The 24,022-nt window shown below is 43.6% G+C and overlaps 1 protein-coding gene across 2 annotated transcripts; it reads left to right on the top strand.

The window, feature by feature from the left end:
• SELENBP1 (selenium binding protein 1) lies at positions 1–23,864 on the top strand. 2 transcript variants are annotated; one of them, XM_054010719.1, is made up of 12 exons: positions 1–132; positions 7,211–7,264; positions 8,086–8,198; positions 10,674–10,859; positions 12,211–12,331; positions 13,712–13,894; positions 17,056–17,234; positions 18,752–18,830; positions 20,947–21,068; positions 21,250–21,342; positions 21,773–21,891; positions 22,743–23,864. In XM_054010719.1, the coding sequence occupies exons 1-12, from the start codon at positions 129–131 to the stop codon at positions 22,903–22,905; spliced, it is 1,416 nt and encodes a 471-aa protein (XP_053866694.1). In that variant the 5' UTR covers positions 1–128; the 3' UTR covers positions 22,906–23,864. The 2 variants fall into 2 exon arrangements, with proteins under 2 accessions (XP_053866694.1, XP_053866692.1); XM_054010717.1 differs by lacking the exon at positions 1–132 and adding an exon at positions 5,970–6,054.
• Positions 23,865–24,022: the final 158 nt, after the last annotated feature.

The following is a 24,022-nucleotide window of genomic DNA, read 5'->3' on the forward strand; positions in this document are numbered from 1 at the left end:
CACTGAACTGCTATATATGATCCCGCAATACCAGCCTTTGCTCTGTGGAATCTTCTCCTGTTCCACTGCAAACACTGCTTATTCCAAGTCATAAGCAGCTGAGAAGATCTGACCAGAAGGCACTCAACATGGGTAAGAAACTGTCCCCAGTCTGCAAATAGCATTAGGCATGAAGACCCACGGTTTTAGTTGGTGTTTCCAACCTGTTATCTTGCTGCTGTTGGTATTTGCAGACGGCAGCATTTATCCTTTGAAACTTCCTACCTTTCCCCTACGCAGGGACTTGCGGATTTGCTACTGCCTAACCAATGCAGAATACATGTAAGGAACAGTGTAGGCTAAAGTTTTGTTGGACTGATAAAAAGTTTTTCTTTAAGCTACTTAAACTAACTAAAAATAAGACTAAGTTTTAAAATCTTTAAATGCATCTCTTGGTATGTGAGCAACAGCTGCATTTGTTTGTTTCAGAATTTGGAAGCTGCATGAAATGTGTGATAACAGTAATCTTGCTGAGTGACTAATTCTCCCCTCCTTTAAGGGAGACTGTCAGGTAGCTAAGGACCAACATTTAACGTTGTATTTACTTGCTTTCTGCAAATCCTACTACTAATGTAAACTCCTTTTGGAAACATTTTTCGGGGAAACAATGAACACAAGTAGAGAATTTTTTTCTTTAGATATAAATATTCCCCTATAATATTTACAACCTGAACTAGTATATTGTGCTTGTCATGGTACATGAAAAGGTGCTTGGAGACCATGGTAAAAAACTTATAGAGGTAGAAAGCTAAACTGACTAGACTGGTTTAACTGTCCAACCTGAATGTTTCCTTTTTGCAGTTCTGACAGCATAAATGGTGAAAAATAAACTAGAATTTGGGGTCTGTTTGTTTATTAGGAGGGTTTGATTAGTAACACAGACAAGGCTCCTGTCATAATGACGCCAGTGTACATGCCTAAAGAGTGATCCGAATACCATACATGTAGAGAAAACTACGTCTCTGTGCCATGCTTCATGGATTTCTGATGAGCCCTAAATTAATCTCCGATGGGAGAGGCGAGTGAGGGTGAAGCCCTCTTGTACAGGCTTTTCGAGTGGAGACAGAATCCTCAATCTCCATGATCATGAGTGATCTGTTGTTTGGGTGGGGTGAGGTCTTGTCTTGCTTTTTCACAGGAGTGTTACTTTTGGCCCTTTCATCCTGCTAATGCTTAGGTTGTGACTGTTGAACAATGGCATAATTACTGCTGTTGTCCTCCAGGTCTGCTGTATACTCCCATCAGTTTAATGTGGGCAAAGTTATGTCATAAAACTAACTTATTTGTCTACCTCCTTCTTTTTTAATATGTTACCGGATAAGTTAAACATAATCTTGTAGCTTGATAAGAGAACTGCCAGTTTGTTCAAACTCTAACAAGCAGATGATGTGCAAAAGACACTCCACCAATCTAATGCTTCCAGTATGAAGAGGAAAACTAAAGACTTAATCCCATTTGATTTGCTGTAAATGGGTTCTCCCTGCCCCCCCCAAAAAAGAGTATAGCACAGACATGCTTTAATGTAAGCTAATTTACAAAGCATACTGTAGTAGTGGTGGGCTGTGTTGATCAATGTGAAAGGTCTTTTAGGCTCGTGATACAAGTTTTTGTTTTAGGGGAGGCAGTTATAACTTGTCTATAAAAATGTACTGTTGCTAAATCATGGGACACAGTGTCTAATTCAGAAATTGTGCAATCATATACATAAAAGGGTACTTGTTTAGTGGTGTAGTTAAACATGCTGGAATCTTTCGTACTCCTTTAACCTCAAACATATTGCTTTAAACCAAATTATGTAGGAAGGTATCCCTTGATTGTGCAAATGTCTGTTACATTGAACTAACTAGCATGCAATACTCTATTCAGAGGCTAAAACAGTTTTTATTATCATATTGCATGTTGTAAATCTATAAAATCTAGTCTCTTTAGGCAGACTTCCAACAACTCCCATTTTATCCTAACAGTCTGCAAATTTACTGTAGCTGCTTCATTGGCTTTATAGCTCAGCCATATAATGTAACAGCCAGGTTGCTTAAGCATAAAGGGAATGACCTTTTTATTTTTAAAAGATTGTTCTTTTCAGAAATTATACTGAAAATAGGCTCCCACTTCCCATTTTTATCACTTGCATGGTACCCAGTGTCTTTGGGCTTCCTTGTATTTCCATGGTATCTTTGACCTAAAAATCTGAAAGCACTTTACTGCTATTTATTAAAAGTCTACAACCCCCTGGGACTAACATGATCCAACGGCTGGAAGTTGAAGCTAAACAAATTCAGACTAGAAATAAGGCACATATTTTTAAAAGTGAAAGTAATTAACCATTGGAACAATTTATCAAGGGTCATGGTGGATTCTCCATCACTGATAATTTTAAAATCAAGATTGGATATTTTTCTAAAATATCTGCTCTAGAAATGATTTTGGGGAAGTTCTATGGCCTGTGTTATACAGAAGGTCAGACTGGATGATCACAATGGTCCCTTCTGGCCTTAGAATCTATGAAAGTATTATTCCCAAACAGGCACAGAGAAATCAAGTGACTTGCCCTAGGATCATACAGTGAGTCAGCAATAGCTACAAATAGGCATCTTGAGGTTAGTCCCCTGTTCTGACCACCAGACTAGAGCAGGGGTTCTCAACCTTTTTCTTTTTGAGGTCCCCCCAACATGCTATAAAAATTTTCATGGGCCGCCTGCACCACCATAACTGTTTTTCTGCATATCCACTAGATTAAAAGCCAGGGCTGGCGTTAGGGATAGCAAGCAGGGCAATTGCCCAGGGCTCCATGAAGCTAAGTTACTTGGGCTTCAACTTCAGCCCTGAGTGGCAGGATGGTGGCAGGGCTCAGGCTTCAGCTTTCTGCCCTGGGCCCCAGCGAGTCTAACACCAGCCCTGCTCTCTGGTTTATTTTGGCAGACCCTCTGAAACCTGCTTGAAGCCCCCCAGGGGAGCCCAGATCTCTGGTTGAGAACCCCTGGAGTAAAGGATACAGTCTTCACTTTCTGACATTGTACAGCATGTTATATCATTTAGCAGAACTTGGTGTGGTTAAAAAACTAGGGTGGGGATGTACTATCATTCTCGGGGATGACTTTTGGTTGTATGGGGGTCCTTGGAATCATCAAAAGAACGGCCCTTTACTATTTCCATGAGGTCATGAAAACTGTCTCCCCCAACTTTAAACCCTGCTGGATGGCAGGAGAAAGCCCCTGAGGTCTGTTCCTTCACTGTTCTGTTGGGAATTATGGTTCATATCTTCAAAACAACTATAAATGTTGCAGCAGGCCATCCATATACCCTCTTGTTAACTAGAACAGAGGTTGCCAAGCTGTGGCCTGTGGAGCACGTGCTGGTGGTTGGTTGATTATGAGCTGGCTGCTCACATGGGGCTGGCTCACCTCTTGATTTAAGATGTGGGAAACAGGACAGATAGAAGAGGAAGACGAAATAAAGAGGAAAACTAAAGACTTAATCCCATTTGTTTTGCTGTAAATGGGTTTCCAACATCTACCAACATCAGAATGGCAGTGTCTTACTCTCACTTTGCACAGGGGCAAATGATTGCACAAGATACAGGGAAACGAAGAATCAAGCCTAGTGCGACATCTTTGTGAAAAAGGACAACACACTCTGCACTAAAAACAGCTTCCACGTGAGCAATTGCTGTAATTGCCACAAGGCTGTTATCTTTATGGTGACCGAGAGGGGAGGTGGATTGCATGGCATAGAAGCTGTGTCAATAAAGATATCCTCCACATTTTGGGGGGGAAAAACCTCAATTCCTGATCTAGCAGTAAACTGAACTAGCTACTTATCCCAGTCACACTATGATAAATGACAGTAGTTTGCAAAGCATGTTGGTCTTTCGCTAGATTTCTATTACAAATACAGTCCACCTTCAAGGTATTCTAAACATTCAGTCAGACACCAAGATAGCTGGGAAGCTGCATTTAATGACGACTATTAGTATGTGTAATGACACGTTAATATCTCTAATATAAACATTTTTATCAACATCTTGCTACAAAAATGGTACAAATAGCAGATTCATGACGTGTGTGTTCATGAAGAGTCTGACCCAAAATACAGTGAAAGCTATATGTCAACTTCAAACAGATGCTCAACAGTTTATTACAACAGAATATTTGAACAAGTAGGGAAGGAACGGAGAGAAAGTGGGAGGGAAGGAAGTGGAGTAAGGGGGGGGAGGGGAAGAGGAAAGGCGGGGAATGTCACCATCTTGCCCTAGGTTATCTCTAGCAAACATTCTAGTTTAAACGGTCTCTTCCTTTATTAATCTGCAAAAGAACAACGTATTTGTGCACTGTTAATCTAGTACTGGTCTAATCCATGTTTCGTCCCTGCTAATTTAGCTGACTAGGAAAAATAGGATGGAGTTTAGTTATATGTATCTATTTTTAATAAAGTTTACATTGTGCCTTTCAGGGCTTAGACATTCAATGGTGTGGAATACATCAGATTTTCTGTCCTTTTGCCTATTTTCAGACAATCTTCTAAGACAGCCTATTTAGTACTAAAGAGCCCTCGCTTTTTGAGGAAATCATGTTTTAAAGTAACAAACCTCAGAAGGTAGTGAGTGGATTCTACAAAGTAACTTGTCATCTTTGTTTCCTAAAGAATAGCAGCCTGATTTAATGGGGAAATACAGCTGTCACATCCTATTGAGTTGAAGGTGTCGGATTCTGTAGGGTTTGTTTTGAAGAACTTGTTTGTCACAATATAAGATTATAACACAGGGGTGAAAATGAGCAAAATGGCAAATCATTTATCAGGCAGATGCTTGAAGCACTGCACTCAGCTGCAAAGCGGGCATTACATTATTTGGTCCTGCTCAAATTGTCTCAATTTATCACATTGCTGCTTATTATTTGTATAAGATGGGGCGGGGGGGCAGTTGGACTCTCCATCCATGTTGGAATGGGTTCAGCAGGACTGGAGCATTGTGACTATAGCAGTGCAGAATTGTATACTCTGATAAGGTGTATAAACTTGCCATGTGGTGTTGATGTGTTTTTAAACAGTGCGTCAGGATAATATTTTCTTTATCCTAGATAGTTATTTGTTAATGTAAACCTGAAACAGGAATCCTGTGACTGTCTGGAATACTGACTGTTACAGTAGCAATTGCTATACAGTAGATTTTTATTATTATTTTATTCGACTGTGAACCATCGTGCTCCTAAGTAGTTAAAACGAATATGCTCCTGCATTGATACAAAGGGAGCCAAGAAACCTTTAGAAAGAAGGCTAGTAACTGGCAACTGTCTGTCCAGTGTCTGTTTGCTGAAGAATGCACCTGTACTACTACTTCTACATGACCTGGGTATGGTGTTTATCACAGTTCTGATTTGAAAGTGATCAACAGCTCCAAATTGTGAGGTTTTGTGCCAAAGAAACATGTGTAGTCCATGGAGCTAGCTTTAGCATTTATTTTATTCAGCAGTAATGTAAGGAACCTGCAGGCCTGTATCCTGTAAGACATTGGCTTCAGCGGTTAGCATAAGGCTTGAGGCCTATGGACTTTGGCACTGATAAATGGCCTACTGGTCACTCCTAAATTTTGGGGAACTGAGAATAGAACGGTTAAGGGGGAAGTTGGTCCATAATGACACCAGCCAACCACAGGAACATGACCAACACCAGCTTTTGGATAACTTAGGATGGGAACATCTTCAGATGTCTAACCACAAGAGTGCCATGTCAATGAATTGACATATATGATAAGTTGAGATCTTTAATATACTAATCTATAGGGGAAGGGCACCCCAACATTAGTAGGGCAAGGAAATACAAATAAGGAAGGGGGAGAAACCCCTACTGAAAATGCATTAAATATAGTGGCATCAGCATACCATATTATAAAATTTGTATCCCAGTGTGGGCAGGGAGAGCAAGAGATGTAGCCCTTGGGTGGTGCCAGAATGATGACCACTAGTGATGGTGATGAGGAAGACAATGGCTACCATTTCAGGTTGTTCTGCAAGGGATGGTGTGAGTAGATACATGTTCAGATCTACGTTCTGTAGTTTCTCTGTCTTTCTGGGTTAGAGTGTTTGTGACTTTGCTAAATGTATTGATAAACTATTGCAAATACAGAAGGTTTCCCAAAGTGTGAGTGCTGCAACTGTGCACAGTGGGGTTCCCAGCTGAACTAATTATAATAATACTGGGCCTGATTTTGGGACAAGAACCTGTCAAATCTCAAAGTGATAACTGAGAATTCTTAAGTATTCAATATGGTTAATATATGATTCATAGATCGGGCTACACATGGAATGCACCTTGAATCCATTCAATTCCTGCGTGAACCCTTAAAGCACAGAAGAACACTTGTTTTCAGTTCCTCTACTGCTTTATCTCCCCTAATAATAAAGGAACAAGCCCTGAGTCTCCAGCCAGATTTGAACTTCACCTGCTGCTTGTCAGATTCCTCCACTGACACTTGTCAGGTTCCTTCCCAGTCTCTGGGAACGTGGACTCGCAGCTGAGCTGCCCCCACTTCTGCTGGTTGAGACTAGTTGAAGAGAGGGATCAATAAAGGTTACAGTTAGCAGGAAGGTAGGATGGAGTGCTGAGGAGCAGAAGCTGGGGAACTGAGTTTCTAGCAGTGAGGAGGTGGTACAGGTGAGGATTCCCACTAAGCAAAACACTCTGCACTACTGGCCCCCAACCAGCTTCTAAATCTCTAGAAACAGCCACTCCCAGGGTTAATACCCGGAAGAGGCCTGCACAGTGCTCCTACAATAATAAAATGGGTTGGTCAAATGGAGCAATCTGTCTTGACAGTGCTTCACTACTAATCCCTAAAACCTTTCACAAATCAAGTCTTCCTAAATCCCCGATGTTTATCTGACTGCTTATGATTCAGTCATTTGGTGTTAAATTGCAGGATGGGACTTCTTGAAAACTAAGACCCAAACTTTCTTCCATTTTTGGATCTCCAACCTGACATGCTGGGCCTCGTTTTCAGAGGTCTTGAGTTCTCTCAACTTTTATTGGTCCATGGGATTTGTGGGTGGCACTTCTGAAAACTGGGTCTAAGATCTCTTAAGCTGAGCACCAAAAGTCAGTGACCTCTTTGGAAAATGTGCAGGTGAATAACTTGGAGATATCTAACCTTTTTTTTTTCCCTCCTCTTTTTCATCAGCAAAATGTGGAGCATGTGGTCCTGGGTACAAGACTCCTTTAGATGCCATGAAAGGCAAGTCCTGTCAATTGCGTTCTGAAATCTAGGTGATCAAAAAAAGAGCTTTATTGAACTACCTTCAGATTAAGTGAAGATTAACGAGATGCCTTTTGGGTGTAGCATTAGCTAACTCTATTCTGCAGCTGGCATAATGGAAGGGCTGACAAGCCCTTGTAAGGGGTAGGGAGATTCCCTGGTCTCTCCATCTTCAGGATAATTTTTTGAAGGTGTGTGCACTTTACATTCATGGGGCCCTTCAGAAATATCTCTGATCCAGGGATGAGTCCTCCTGGAGCAAAGATGGGGTAATAGAACCCCAAACTGCGAATGGGCCACACCACAGGCAGGGAAATCCCCTTCAGACTGACCCCTGCCTAGTGTGCTTTCCTGCATAATGAAGACTCTGATAATATCTACCCCATCTAGGGTGACCAGATGTCCCGATTTTATAGGGACAGTACCGATTTTTGGGTCTTTTTCTTATATAGGCTCCTATTACCCCCCATACCTATCCCGATTTTTCACACTTGCTGTCTGGTCACCCTAACCCCATCCCACCCCTGAAGAAGACTAAGGAGGAAGGTTCCCAACCTCCAGTTCAGGGGGGCTGGAACCATTTTTAAAGTGGAGGTGCTGAGAGCCATTGAACCAAACTGTAAACTCTGTATATAATGGAAACCACTTCAAGCTGGGGGGTGCAGCAGCATCCCCAGAACCCCTAGCACCTATGCTCCAGTTGGGCAAATCCAACCCAGTGAGAGATTCCTCCAAGGCTTACTTTGGGGATAGCGTGGAGCTGATTTGTGTTGACCTAAACAAGCTCTCTGCCTTGCAAGGTCCCAGAGAGGAGATTGTGTACCTGCCCTGTATCTACAGAAACACTGGGATAGAGAAGCCTGACTATCTGGCAACAGTGGATGTTGACCCCAAATCTCCACACTACTGCCAGGTACTCCCCATCAAGATTCTGGTTCTAATCCTCTTTACTTAGCCTGGGCTGACTCCAGGCAGCTTTACTGCCATTTAGTAACACTCTGTAGCTGCAGCTCCTTGAACCCCTGCAAAGGGAAAAATTTTCTGTGCTTGCCAGTGGTGGCTAAATGGGGACCTGATGCACCATAATTTAGAGGACCCTGAACAATCTCTCTCTCTCTCATACCTATCTATCTATCCTGGATGGATTTTTGTCTTGTGCCCACTCCTAAGCCATTAATTTTCCTGCCAGATGGGGCAGGTCAGCTTTATGTTGCCATTTCTCCTTCTGCTCCACTTCTTGCTATCCTATCCGGGACCTCTTAAAATTAAGGTTAGATCCCAAGGGTCCTGCCTTAATCTTTCTTTGTCTGCTGTCTCCTTGGTATTTGATTCTAGTAGATCTTTCTCCATGACCACTTTCAAATAGATGTCTCAGTATTGACTATCAATCTAACTTCATGTTACGTTTCTTAGAGATGTGCAGCCAGTTCACAATGAAACCCCAAACCATGGGTAACTCAACTTGTTTCCTATTTCATTAGAAACTCTAAACTCAACCTTCCTCCAAAAGGTTCCTCTTGGATTTGCCTGGTTTAGAAGCTAGATGAAACTTGGTGGCTTAGCCGTGTGTTTGCTTTGAGTTTTCAGCCCCTTTCTAAACTTGGTCTTGGGAATCTTCCAGGGATTACTGAAGGCTAATATTTATCTGTTGTTCCAGGTCTCTTTCAAAGCCTTTCTGTGCTTAATAAGCATTTGAGTAGCTCCCTCTGAAACCCCATTGTCAGTAGGTATTGAGCAAGATTACTAATCACTGCAGGATCAAATTTGTTTGGAGTATCCAACAGGTTTGACAGTTACTTGTTTGTTTAAGGTGAGTAAATTGATCCTGCTTTAGGAACTCTATAAAACTAATCTGTTCTTTCATAAAATGGGAAAGCACAATCTTCCTGGCCAAGACTACTACTTTCAGTTAGCTGGTAAAACTGTATTTTAGAACCAATTGGTACATGGTTTAAAAAAGTGTAATCTAAACTGCATTTAAAAATACTAGATATTTCTATGTCTCAAAATGCTTAATGCATTTTAGCCTCAGATCTTTAGCATTACAATGCACCTGAGGGGCAGTTTATCTGTGTTGACAAGACATCTTGTCACAACTGTTCCTTTGCATAACTATTGCTAAGACTCTTACTGGAGGGATGCAGTTTCTTAAAGTTTCTTAAGCACTGATCTCTCCATGTTTCTTAAATGTACACAATATGCTACTAACGACCAGCCGCCAGAGTGTAAAGTATTATTAACTCCAGTCAGTTTGCCACAACTTGTCCCAGCTGAAATCGGATAAACCTTGTAAAGTCAGACTGTTGCTGCCTAGATACAATTATTCTTTTCTCTCTATCACTGTTCTGTGTCTCTTGCAACTGCTAGCCAGTCTTTCTACCTTCCAAATATTAGATACATTTAATAGCACACCCAGTAAAAAACAAATGTTAGGACGTCATGATGTCCAAATTCACGTGCGATGCTGTCACGGGGCTTTCTACTCACCGCTAGAGCACCTCCTTCTGGCTACATCTGGGAATTATCTCTGCCAAGCCAACAACCCTTCCTGCAGTTGCACTCTGTCACTCTGTCTTGCTCTCTCAGGACTCAACTGCTCTTGCTTCATTTTTTTGGCCTTCCAGCCAGATCATTATAGTTTTCCATTTCTGGGGAAATCATGTGCCTCAAAGTGTCTGAGGACTCACTGTCCCTGTCATTCTTCTCTTTCACTACCCCTTAATGGTGCCACTTCCAGTGGCTTCTAGGGGATCCCAAGCCCATGGGAAACCAAGGCCCACCCTCTACACTGGGTTTCAGCCCAGGGACCCTACAACAAGGTGTCAAGGTCTGCATAGTCCTATCCCTTACTGCTTTATCCCTGGGTGACCTCACCTTCTCTCACCCTAACAGTGAATGCATGCCTGCCCATCACTCTCAGCTACAGGCCCCTCCTGTTCCTCTTCAGCTGAGCTTCATCTCTAATTAGTCCTCCTTGTTCCCTGGCTCCTCCTCCAGGTGCAGCCTAAGCATTTAATTGGTCCATCTGGCCACCTTAACCTCTTCATGCCTTGTGTGGGATGGACACCCAGTCACAGATGCACAGAGAGTGATTTGCCCAATATCACACGTGATGGAGGTAGAGAGCCAGGAATAGAACTCAGGAGTCCTGGCTCCTGGTCTCCTGTGCTAAAGACCCAGAATGGGATTTTCTTCAAAACCACCTAAGGGATTGAGCATCAAGGGGTTCTTAAACTACTCTGAAAATCTCGGCCTAGAACTACTCACTGGATAACATCAACAATTTCCCTCGTGTTTCCTATGCTATGTCTGTATTTCTAAAGAACTGGTTTTTTTTAGGCCTGCCTGTCTTACAGACTGAATCTGAACCATGCCTTTGACTTCATAGGTGATCCACCGCCTGCCCATGCCCAACCTCCGAGACGAGCTCCATCACTCTGGGTGGAACACCTGCAGCAGCAGCTTTGGGGATGTCACAAAGAAACGGAACCGTCTGCTTCTTCCCAGTCTGATTTCTTCCCGCATTTATGTGGTGGATGTGGGCACAGACATGCGGGCTCCCAGGATTCATAAGGTATGTCTGAGGTGACTCCAAGAGATGTATCTCACTTAGGAGATGGGAACTAAAATTTCCCACTTATGAATGTGAATGAGGAAATCCAGAACAATTTTTTAGGGCTTTTGGGGAACCTTAAGAACTGGTCAGTCTCAAAAGTCTTAGAATTTTTAAGAAAGTTAATCTTCTTTGGCTGTGGAAAAAGAGTAAGTTCTCAAATCCTTGAGTTCTATATGTAGAGCAACACCCCCTCCCTCAACCTGATATAAATTGATGCTCGCAACGTACAACTTGTAGTTCAGGGTAACTTTGCTTCTTTGGGTAACAAGCATGACTAAACAGTACATACAAGGGGATGAGGGGGGGGGAAACTGCTCTAGAGCAATGACGTCTGCTTTGAACTAGCTCACTTGATAGCTGGCACTTGAAAATCAGGCAGTGTTCTCTTTGCCTTTAATACAATCCCCAGTAATAAAGATGTTGCAGTCACAATTTAGCTGACTGGTATCTTGCTGATTCACAGACAGACTAGACTCCATCTAGTTCTCCTGGAGATGTATTGAGGGAACAGACAACTCCAGTGTGTCACAGACAGCTCTGACTTTCAGACGTACTGAGTAACTCGGGGCCACTGGTTTCACATAACTTGTCTTTTAAATAGAGACATGCTCTCAATGTAGCAGCAGGGTACGTGTTCTTCAGGAGAACCACTTAGTGACAGTGGAATTGATTAAAATTTATACAAACTTGTACCTTTGAACTTCAGGCAAGTAAAGCACTGGGGTTTTGTTTATTCTGTCTTTATATAGTTCAAGCTGGGCAAACAACAGATTTTTCAGTTCACTTGCAATTAAAAAGGAAATTAGTTTGGGGCTGAACAAAACATTTTGTTTAACCCAAAATGATACATTTTGTTTAAATTTCAAGCATTTTTTTAACTTTTTTTTAAATTTTGAAACAAAAATTCATCAAATGGGAAAAATCTAAATGTTTTAATTTTTTTCCTGAATAGTTTCGATGTGCCCCCCCCCCCCCCCCCCACCACCACCAAAACAGTTTGGTGAAATTGACATGAATTCATGAAATGTTTCGATGTCACCAAATCTGCATTTTTTTTTGCTGAATAAATTTTTCGGTTGAAAATTTTTGCCCAGCTTTATTCATAGCTTCCTTCTCTCTGTCTGGCCAAGCCCAGAACACACAGGGGTTGAGTTTTCAAGTGGAAAAAATCCAACAGCCTAGAACTTTGAAGAGTTTTTTAAGATGGCAGGAAACCCTCTTCGATGGGGATGGGGGTTGACACTCTGATTTTGACTGGGAGTGGGCTGACCAAGAAGGGATTGACTATGTGCATATAAACTCTCCTTAGATGATTGAGCCAGTGGATGTATTCTGGAAGTGCGACTTAGCCAATCCCCACACAACTCACTGCTTGGGCAATGGTGAGATCATGATCAGCAGCATGGGAGACCCATCTGGCAATGGCAAAGGTATTTATCCCCTTTAGTCCTTCAAGCGAAGGAATCCTTGCTACAAAACTGGCAGCCTTGTTGAGAACTTGCAATCCTTTTGAGCTGCTGGCCAGCTTAGCAGCCCTGTAGCCAGAAGTTCTCTACTTTACCACAGAATAGGTACTTCAGGAGGCGTGGGAGGGCAAATTTCACAAACACAGTCCCCTGTCAATGTGATTCAATCCTGACTTGGAGTACCCACCTCCAGTGTTATAGGGGAGTTCAGGATCTAGGGTGCATTCAATCCTTATAGATTCATAGATTCTAGGACTGGAAAGGACCTCGAGAGGCCATCGAGTCCAGTCCCCTGCCCTCATGGCAGGACCAAATACTGACTAGACCATCCCTGATAGACATTTATCTAACCTACCCTTGAGAGCTTTGAGCCTAACAAGGGGACAATTGTGAATGTTTGTAGTTTGGACACTTGCCAGCAGGTGTACTAGGCTGAGACTAATAGGACTTTCTTATTGCATGGTTGCTGTCAGTTGTTAACTAGGATAGGGCTGATCCCCCAGATGTGCTGGCATTGCTTTTCAGAACACAGGGAACTGAAACACTTTGGTTTAGAAGAGAATGCTACATGTCTGGAGCTCTGTGGCTCTGTCCCCATTCCCTTCCTCCTCCTCTGCCCGGGGCTCCAGGCCCGCTATCCAGATCCCTGCTTCCCTCGTCACCACTACTCTCCCCCAGTCCTCCTCAGGCCCAACTTCTCCACTGCACCCCTACAAACCCTCCTTGTAAGGCTCTGATTTCTGTTAGTCCAGTCTACAGACAACTTCCTCGTTAGGCAAGTTAAGCAGCTGCCTCTGATATATGTTGGCAGCAGGAGAGAAATTCCTCTGCCTGCAGCACCAGGCAGTCTGGGGCCCCTGGTTTTCCTCTGAATCAGGCTTTTACCGTTTTCTGATTTGCACCCAAATCAATATCTTGTGCCCATCGATACCTAGATCGTTCACTGAAATTTTGGAATTGATCAGATCCTCCGTTCCAAAGTTATCGCATACAGGCCAACAGAAATGCCATTGAGTTGTGCTGGGCCTCACTTTGCTTGGTCAGTTGGCATACGTATCTGGTTAGGAGGACACTTCTGTTAAGATACTTCATTGTTGAATCTTTGGGAGGAAATTCTCTTTGAGTTAATTTGCTTACTGTTAGAAATACTAATGAAAGCCCTTGCAGTGGAAAGCACAGAAAAAACATCTCCTTCCAGAAAGCTTTCTCCACCCTCCCTCAGAGTACATGTAACATGCTACAGCCTATTAGAGGAAGAGTTCACTATTGCATTGTGTCTTATCCTGCTTAAGCTCTTAAACTGGGTGATTAAAATCAAACAATTTGTTTTGTTTTTGGCATCAGGTGGCTTTATCTTGCTGGATGGAGAGACTTTTGAGGTGAAGGGGAACTGGGAGAAAGGATCCAACATCCCTGCACTTGGCTATGACTTCTGGTACCAGCCACGGCATAATGTCCTGATGAGCACGGAATGGGGAATCCCAAAAGTCTTGGCAAATGGGTTAGACCCAGCAGACCTAAAGACTGGTGAGGGCGTGTTTGTTTAAAATTCGGTGACATTCTGGTCCAGCTTTCAATAAAGCGAGGACTGCATCCAGGGACTCTCCTGTCACCAGTGGAGGCTGGTGATTTCAGAGTACGTAGGCAAAATTGTCATGTAAAGATGTCTGCAGAGCTAGTTTACATCAGTTGTTAAAGATCACAATGTATATAACCCCGAACAAGGCAGGACAAACCTACTCTTAGTGTTCTTTAATAGTTCTAGCTGGTGACATCAGAAGTTCAGCAAAACCTTGGGCACATATGAACTAGACTGGCCACAAGGGCTGCTATGGAGCTGTAGAAGAATTCTGGGTAAGCTTGAAAGATTGTCTCTTCCACCAACAGAAGTTGTTCCAATACAAGATATTACCTCACCCAGCTTGTCACCTCAAATTAACTCCATGAATAAGAACAATATTGTAAGAACAGGTTGTTTGGCAAGACTCCTCCAAGCCACCCAGTTCTCAAGAGCCAAAGAATTCATTTTAAAGTGGCTAGTGGTTGAGGGCACATTATTTCACATGGGGATATTGGCTCTTTTTGGGTTCCCAACATAGCAAGTTTTTGGATTTATTAACTATCTTTTAGTTTCTAAATGCCCACTGGCTTGTAATGGCACTGGCAGGGCTCAGTGCACACTGAGAATTTCTACAATGCAAGTGAAACTCAGCCAAAGACAGAGAACATTAGGAGCTTGTGGGAGTTCCCAATGTAAGTTGACATTGGCCTATTGATTTCCTTTGGGAACAAGTAGTATTTTCCTGGGCCTTCTAGAGCAAAGATTTGGCTCCTATCCAGGGCCTTTCTTGGAGGTGTCAGAATTCAGCTGTGAGGAGGGAGGGGCATCTCAGTTTAGTCTGACCTCCTCTCAAAAAGTCATCTTGCTCTTCTCTATCACCTCCACAGGAGACAGTCACATACCCAAAATGTTGGAGGCCACTCATACTGCTTTTGAAAAGACCCATATGTAGCTAACCTGGGGTGTTCAGCTCTGAAGGATCAATGGATTGAGACCCTCTGTCCTCCGGTTTCCCATTGAACTCAGTCTTTCTCTGTTTTCTACTGCACACGGGCCAAGATGTTGTAGTGACAAGAATCCCACAATCTGATGCCTGACCCCTCACCTGTGACGATTTTTAAATGGGTGAAGATGTTTGGCATGATTATATAGTTAAGAGCAAAGGTCCATTTGCTGTGCTATTAAAACCCTTGAAACCTTTCATAAAATCGTAGGACTGGAAGGGACCTCGAGAGGTCTTCTAGTCCAGTCCCCTGCACTCAAGGCAGGACTAAGTATTATCTAGACCATCCTTGACAGGTGTTTGTCTAACACCTGCTCTTAAAAATCTCCAGTGATGTAGATTCCACAGCTTCCATAGGCAATTTATTCCAGTGCCTAACCACCCTGACAAGAAGTTTTTCCTAATGTCCAGCCTAAACCGCCCTTGCTGCAATTTAAGACCATTGCTTCTTGTCCTATCCTCAGAGGTTAACAAGAACAATTTGTCTCCCTCCTCACTGTAACAACCTTTTATGTACTTGAAAACTGCTATCATGTCCCCCCCTCAGTCTTCTCTTCTCCAAACTAAACAAACCCAATTTTTTAAATCTTTTCTCACAGATCATGCTTTCTAGACCATTAATTATTTTGTTGCTTTTCTCTGAACTTTGTCCACATCTTTCCTGAAATGTGGCGCCCAGAAATGGACACAGTAATCCAGTTGACACTTTATCAGCGCACAGTAGAGCGGAAGAATTACTTTTATTGTGTTTTTCTTACAACAGTCCTGCTAATACATCCCAGAATGATGTTTGCTTTTTTTGCAACAGTGTTACACTGTTGACTCATACAATATTAAGTTTGTGATCCACTATGATCCCCAGATTCCTTTCCACAGTCCTTCTTCCTAGGCAGTCATTTCCCATTTTGTATGTGTGCAATTGATTGTTCCTCCCTAAGTTGAGTACTTTGCATTTGTCCTTATTGAATTTCATTATATTTACTTCAGACCATTTCTCCAGTTTGTCCAGATCATTTTGAATTTTAATCCTATCCTCCAAAGCATATGCAACCCCTCTCAGCTTTGTATCATCCTCAAACTTTATAAGTGTATTCTCTATGCCATTATCTAAATCATTGATGAAGATATTGAACAGAACTGGACCCAGAACCCATCTCTTTAGGACCCCACTTGATATCCCTTTCAGCTTGACTGTGAACCAAAGATAACTACTCTGTGGGAATGGTTTTCCAACCAGTTATGCACCCACCTTATAGGAGCTTCATCTAAGTTGTATTTTCCCTAGTTTGTTTATGAGACAGTCATGCAAGACCGTATCAAAAGCCTTACTAAAGTCAAGATATAGCACATCTACCACTTCCCCCCTATTCGCAAGGCTTGTTACCCTATCACAGAAAGCTTTAAAGTTGGCTTGACATGATTTGTTCTTGACAAATCCATGCTGACTGTTACTTATCACCTTATTATCTTCTAGGTATTTGCAAATTTATTGCTTAATTTGCTCCATTATCTTTCGGGTACTGAAGTTAAGTTGACTGGTCTGTAATCCCCTGGGTTGTCCTTATTCCCCTTTTTATAGATGGGCACTGTATTTGCCCTTTTCCAGTCCTCAGGAATCTCTTCCGTCTTCCATGACTTTTCGAAGATAATCGCTAATGCCTCAATTATCTCCTCAGTCAGCTCCTTGAGTATCCTAGGATGTATTTCATCAGGCCCTGGTGACTTGAAGACATCTAATTTGTCTAAGTAATTTTTAATTTGTTCTTTCTCTATTTTACCTTCTGATGTTACCTCATTTTCACTAGCATTCAGTATGTTAGATGTCCAGTCGCCACTAAACTTTTTGGTTAAAACTGAAGCAAAAAAGTCATTTAGCACTTCTGCCATTTCCACATTTTCTGTTATTGTTTGTTTTTTCCCCCTCATTGAGTAATGGGCCTGTCCTGTCCTGGGTCTTCCTCTTGCTTCTAATGTATCAATCCTAGTATAGGCTGCAGCTGCAATAACTCTCCTTGCCAGAGGCATTTAATTGTTTAGCTATCTGTCTGCACTCTTGGAATTGGTGGTTCTCCAATTCTAAAATCAACTCTCCTGACTTTATTTTTGTTTGATTTGATCTTTCAGGGAGCTATGGCCGTCACATTAACGTGTGGGACTGGACCACTCATGTCTTCACTCAGTCAATTGACCTGGGGGAAGACTCCATCCCTCTGGAAATCAGATTCCTCCACAACCCCGATGCAGCAGAAGGATATGTTGGCTGTGCTCTGAGTAGTGCAATTCATCGCTTCTACAAGACGGGGGTAAGCACTCTAGCAGCTGCCATGTGACAGAAGGCAAGGTTAAACGTGAGCATGTTTCAGAAAGCCACTTAAACAATGGGTCACTTAGACAATGGAATTCAGTTAGGATAGATTTGGGCAGCATCTGTTTTTTGTGTTTCATCAAGTTGATCGAGCTGTATGGCTCTATGAAACAGCACACCTCCAAGAAAGGCCCTGGATAGGAGCCAAATCTTTGCTCTAGAAGGCCCAGGAAAATACTACTTGTTCCCAAAGGAAATCAATAGGCCAATGTCAACTTACATTGGGAACTCCCACAAGCTCCTAATGTTCTCTGTCTTTGGCTGAGTTTCACTTGCATTGTAGAAATTCTCAGTGTGCACTGAGCCCTGCCAGTGCCATTACAAGCCAGTGGGCATTTAGAAACTAAAAGATAGTTAATAAATCCAAAACTTGCTATGTTGGGAACCCAAAAAGAGCCAATATCCCCATGTGAAATAATGTGCCCTCAACCACTAGCCACTTTAAAATGAATTCTTTGGCTCTTGAGAACTGGTGGCTTGGAGGAGTCTTGCCAAACAACCTGTTCTTACAATATTGTTCTTATTCATGGAGTTAATTTGAGGTGACAAGCTGGGTGAGGTAATATCTTGTATTGGAACAACTTCTGTTGGTGGAAGAGACAATCTTTCAAGCTTACCCAGAATTCTTCTTCAGGTCTGGGAAAAGTACTGGGTCACAGCTAAATACAAAGTGGAGTTGATATAAGGGACATTCATTTTACGTCTTAAGATGGATCTAGAGAACAGCTTAAATAGAATTAAACTGGTTTTTCTATGTGCGTGTATAATTATGTAGACTCTTTGTAGTGAACTAACTGCCCAGTGGCTACTATATTTTCCCTGCCATGTTCTTTATGGCCTGTGCTAAAGGCTTCTGCAAGGTGGTTATGTTGGGGAGATCTAGCCCCAGTTCCATAGACTGCACAAAGCCTCCTAATCCATCATGTATATATCCCCCTTTCCCTGGCCTATACCTAACAGTTAGGTTGACTTAGCTACAACATATAGGATGTGAAACATTCATACCTCTGAGAGACTTAGTTTTAAGTTGACCTAAGCCCTGGTGTAGACACGGCTAGGTCAATTGATTCTTCCATCAACCTAGCTACTGCCTCTCAGAGGGGTGAATTGGTTAACTACAGTGTCTACACTGCAGCAGCACAGTTGCAGTGCTGTAGCTGTACCACCGTAGCATCTGTAGTGTAGACATAACTCCATGGCTGTGCTCCAAAACCTAGGCTATTGTTGAGGTCCAATGGACAATGCTTCTATTTTTAGTATTGACAGATATATAATCATTAACTCTGTGTTTCTAGCTAGTCACCTATTTACTATTCACATCAATTGTTAACATTTATTTGCAGTACCTTTGTATATGCTAGGTACACACCATCACATGCTTATTCTGCCTTTGTCATGTATAATTGGGTTCTTGCTGACTTACCGCAAGGGAATATTATGTTTACTCTTGTACAGAATGGAAATTGGGCAGCAGAGAAGGTGGTTCAAGTCCCCAGCAAGAAGGTGAACGGTTGGCTTTTTCCTGACATGCCAGGTTAGTGTAAGCATGTTTCAAAATTTTCCTCCTTATGCTTTGCAGCTGGGCTGAGCATCTTATCATTGAATGACAAACACTTTTTGCATGAAACATATGGAGGAGCTTATCAGTTAGACAAGGACTTTGGCATACCTTCAAAGAGATGCAAGTGTCCCTCCAAAGAGGGAATGGCTTAGAATTGCCAATTGCATACCTATTTGTATTAAGATCTCCCAATGTGTGTTATGAGTGGGAATCTGGCTCATCTTGACTGACGCTCTAAGGAGGTGGCCAGTGTCTCTTCCTATGGAAGATTCTTTTGCGGTGCCCTTTGGATACCATCCATAAGCACTGACTCTATTGGTGCTCTGGGGCTGGAGCATCCACCGGCAGCCCCCCTATCAGCACCCCCCCAGCGCCTCCCGCCCACTGGCTGGCCCCACAGATCAGTGCCTCCCCCTCCCTCCCCATGCCTCCCACGTGCCGCAATCAGCCCTTTCACAGCATGCTGGAGGCTGTGGGAGGTAGGGGGAGGAGCGAGGACACAGCATGCCCGGGGGAGCGGGCGGGAAGGGGTGGGAAGAGGCAGGGCTGGGGTGGGATCTTGGGGGAAGAGGTGGAGTGGGGGCAGGACCTGGGGCAGAGCTGGGGGTCGAGCACCCCCTGGCACTTTGGAAGGTCAGCGCCTGTGATACCATGTATCTGCCTCTTGTCATCACCCTTACACAATAGTTATCACATTCTCCCTCAAGTAGCTGGTTCCCCTAAAGCAGATTTATGGGCTGGTGAATACCAACTGGTCCCTGTATTTGGGAGATCCCTTTCTGTATCCAAAGGGACTTGAGGGCCTCTCAATTGAGATCCCAATCATTGGTTGGTCAGGGGAGAGCCCATTTTCCAGTTGGACCCTTTCCTTTAAATCCATGCCTCCAATTCCCCCACCTCTCCAATTTAATGACCATGACATCACCTCTTGCCGTTTTCTCCCCCTGCCCCGCCTCCAACAGTGGAAATTGTGGCTGTAAAGGAGCAGCTGGGAGCAGTACGCTGCCGGCATGTCTCCCCAGCCCATGAAGGACTCACTGCCACGTTGAGTCTTTTCCAGGCACATTTTTATTCTCCTTACATAAAACATAAACAAAACCGTTCCTCAGCCTATCCTGGGCTACAGCTCCCAGGGGTTTCCCCCCTTTTTCTCTCTGTCCCGCCTGCTTCAGGACCTACTACTGGAGGCCATGTCCTCTTGTCCTTCTTCAGCCCTCCTCCAAGCCGTTTGTCTGGAAGTTACCTTTCTCCAGCACCTTCCAGAGCAGCCAAGAACCCTTCTGCAGCTTCTCTCACTAGCAGAGCTCTCACCCTTTGTAGGCAACCCAGGACCCCCTCCCAGCTGGGCACAATAATTAAACAGCCACATGATCTCTAGCTGTCCAGGATCAGATGGAAAGGGAGCCAATCAGTCACAGATGAGGCTGGGCCTGACTCTCTTGCCCGTGACAAACTGGTTGCATCATTTTTGTCTTGGCCTGAAGGTTTGATTCAGAGTAGCACAGGGTGTCCTATTCCTTCCCAAAGCAGCTTAAACATGCTGATCCTGGAATAGGTTGGGTTTGGATTCTCCAACATAGTACCTGGTCTGGGCCCATATGTAGTGTGCTATATTCTGTCACCAACTGCTAATTGGGAACGTTCTAGGTTGAAGAGTGGCTTCTGCTCAGCCCTGCTTGTGAACTACCGTGCAGGCGACAGGGTTTGGCTCCTCCTCCCAGGTTGGTTGCTTGAAGCTTGACAGACAGTGGTCTCTAGAAAGAATGTGGGAGTCCCTGTGTCTTTCAACAGGAATTCACAATAGTTGTGTTCTCCAGGGAGTGGGTTGATCCTGGCTGGAATCCTGGTAATTAATGAGGGCCGAAAAGAGACCTGGAGAGGAAACAGAGTGAATACAATGATATGGCTAAGACCACCTTTTGCTTTGGGCCTGGGTTTCATATCTGAACTAGATTTGTCTGATCTGGGTCTGCGCTGATGCTGTAGGACTGGGGTTCTAAAAAAGACAGATCTATGGCCATATGAGGCTTGTCATTGTCTGCTGCTCTCTGTGTGTTTCCTGACTCCACCTCTGACTGCCCTCTCCAAGGTCTCATTACCGACATCCTGATCTCACTGGATGACAGGTTCCTGTATTTCAGCAACTGGCTCCATGGAGACATTCGTCAGTATGATATTTCCAACACTCGGAAGCCCAGACTGGTGGGACAGGTAAGTCAGAGTCATAAAGGCTTCTATTACTAGGTTGCGAAGCTGGGGAATCCCATGTCTTTAGGAGAGAAAAGGACAGTTTTCTTTTGCATAGGGGTTAGATGGTCAATTCCGTACCCTCATGGCCATGTTCCTTTCATACACGGACACCCTGACATCTTTGTGACATCTTTGCTTACAGGTGTTCCTGGGAGGCAAGATTCCAAGAGATGGGCCAATCGTTGTGGTGGAAGACCAAGAGCTGAACTGTCAGCCAGAGCCTTTTGTGATCAAGGTGAGCAATGCTGGCTATTTTCCCCACTGCTCCATTAATACTTCTCTACTGGCAGCTGTCTCTTGGTGCATGCCAGCTCCTATATGAGTGCCAGATTCTGCACATCTTACTGAGGCAAAGCTCTCATCCAAGTACAATAGGACTTGCCTGAGTAGATGCTGTGGAATCAGGCCCTTTCTGGCATAACCCAGTCTGTGTGTGCACAGGTTAGCCAGGAACCTGCGTCAGGCAAGCAGTCAGTCTTGGTTAGAACTGCTCCTTGCCCAAATGCAGGGGTTCACCACCCCATGCATTCAGGAATGCTGGTTGTCAGATGTTCTGCCAGGAACAGAACCTGCCATGCTGCTGTACTCCCTCCTGTTGCATTTTTCTTTCCTTGTGATGCCACTAGCAGCTTATAAACCCAGGTCTTGTTTTCCTGTAACACCAGGGGAAGAGGGTGCAAGGTGGACCGCAGATGATCCAGCTGAGCTTGGATGGCAAGAGACTATATGTCTCCACTTCCCTCTACAGTGGATGGGACAAGCAATTTTACCCAGACCTTGTCAAGTAAGAAAACTTTCTTGGATGGGAAATCCCAGGGCCAGCCACAGGCAGCTGTGCCTGCAGCAGAAGTCCATTTTCATGAGCCCCGCAGCGGAAGTGGGTGGTGATTGCACCACCTCCAAGGGCCCATTGATGTGTGCAAGAGGACTGGCTTTATTAGCTCATTGCATACTACTAACCCATATCAGGGTTTCACACACCAGTAAGAATCAGGCCACACTTAATAGGCACAACAGCCTCTGAGCATCTGTGAAATTTAACAATGTCTGATATTGAAATCATTCCTCTAATGGTGGGGGTGTGGAAGAATTCATTAGATACTAGTATTTTGAAGATGACCTAGCCTACTTCAAAGCACCCGCAAATACATTATTTTTATTACATAAAGCAGATGATTTTCCGCATGACCACATGAGGGCGTGGTGCGGCTTGCCCATCACTTGCAGTTAATGTATAACTGCACATCTAGTTATTGGCACCCTCCGGTTCATTGGCAGCTCTAAGTCAAGGTTTTCAATGGAGCAGTGTAACTCTCCGTAGGATGCTTCTGAGTGTGACCCCCAGGCCTCTGTTGGGCGGTTCAGTGTAGTGCAGTGAACCTGAAACCTTTGCCTGTCACAGTGGGCACTACAGTCTGAGTCCCAGACCAAAACAATTTTTTTGTTCCAAACACTCCTGAATACTGGTGTGCCCAAACATTGCAGCTGGGGGGCTCGTCTCCACTCTGTCTAAAAGACCTTTTGGTTAACTAGAAAATCTGGAAGAGAAGAACAAAGTGTAGGAATCTCTTAAACTAGGACACAGCCTCTTTTTTCCCCCTCCTCCCAACATCTGCTTTCTTGTTTCTTGTTCAGGGAAGGCTCTGTCATGCTGCAGATTGATGTGGACACTGTGAAAGGTGGACTGAAGGTGAATAAAAACTTCCTAGTGGATTTTGGGTCAGAACCTGATGGACCCGTCCTTGCTCATGAGATCCGCTACCCTGGTGGAGACTGCAGCTCTGATATCTGGGTCTAACTGTTGTGTGTGGGTGTCCCCGCCCCTCTCTCTCATATCCTAACTATACGTGTGAAAAAGGCATAGGTGGGTCTGATCTGCTGGGGCTCTATCCACTACAGATGTCTAGATTTCCATGGGTGCTGAGCCACAGAAGCCCTGCACCTGCTTGCACACTTGGCTGAGGCAGCCAAGTGAGTGTGTTTAGCCATGAAACATGATGTCTCGCTTACTTCTCTACCCTCCCCTATTCTTGACGGCCTGTCTATTCACTGATGGCCGTAAACTTCAAGGTGTATAACTCCCTCTGTTGTGGGAGTCCTGATGAGATGGATTTTGGCAGCTGCCTTCATGCCAATGTCTCCGAAACGATGCTACAGACCTTAACATCTGCTAGACTTCCTAAGTTGGCAGAGTTAATGGAGAGGGCAGAGCTACAATTTTGAGCACATACAATTAGGTTTAGAATTAAATTCTTCACCCCAGTCTCTGGGTCTGACAATAAGGAATCTGTGATTTGTGTGCCCAGAGCTGTAGCCAAGACTAAATACAACAAGCCTCTGACCCCCAAAGGGTCCAACAGCTCTTTGAGATGACTAGATTTTTAGTTAACTAACTTTACAAGAGATGGGATTAAACACTTTTTTCTCTTTTCTGTAAACTTTAATCATTCAAGCTTTAGGGCTTGTCTGTGCTCAAACATTAAACGGATTAAGGTAGGGTGCCAATTTAAAGCACAATAACTGAATAACTGCATGTAGGGACATCCTTATTCCAGAACAGAGAACTTGTTTCTGTTTAGCTTAATACACTTATTACTTAGTCAATGCCCTATTGCACAGTACTATGTAAACAGGATTTGATTGTAGTCTGCAAATTGGTGTCTGTTTCCTGAAGCTGGATTGTATTTCAGTTCTTGTGCAGTAATGCAGCACTTAAACTGCTTTAACAAACAAATAATAAAATTGTTCTTTGCACCAGCTAAATCCTCATGTCATAATTTTTAACTCTTCCGCATCTTTCAGGGAGCAGAAAAATGTAAGATGGTGATTCATGAATCATGTGTCTGAAAATTAAGACGACCTGTGTGCCTGAAATCTCTTACGGGGGAGACTTTCCAAAATCAATTAAAAAAAAA

This window comes from Malaclemys terrapin, chromosome 21 (assembly GCF_027887155.1).
Source record: "Malaclemys terrapin pileata isolate rMalTer1 chromosome 21, rMalTer1.hap1, whole genome shotgun sequence".
NCBI classification, from domain to species: Eukaryota; Metazoa; Chordata; order Testudines; family Emydidae; genus Malaclemys; species Malaclemys terrapin.

Bases quoted from the DNA above. Each gene is read 5' to 3' on its own strand.
- SELENBP1 (XM_054010717.1), top strand. From the start codon at position 5,985: ATGATGACCACTAGTGATGGTGATGAGGAAGACAATGGCTACCATTTC. The intron at 21,069-21,249 runs GTAAGTCAGAGT...CTTTGCTTACAG, and splicing joins AGCCCAGACTGGTGGGACAG to GTGTTCCTGGGAGGCAAGAT. The intron at 21,892-22,742 runs GTAAGAAAACTT...TTTCTTGTTCAG, and splicing joins TTTTACCCAGACCTTGTCAA to GGAAGGCTCTGTCATGCTGC.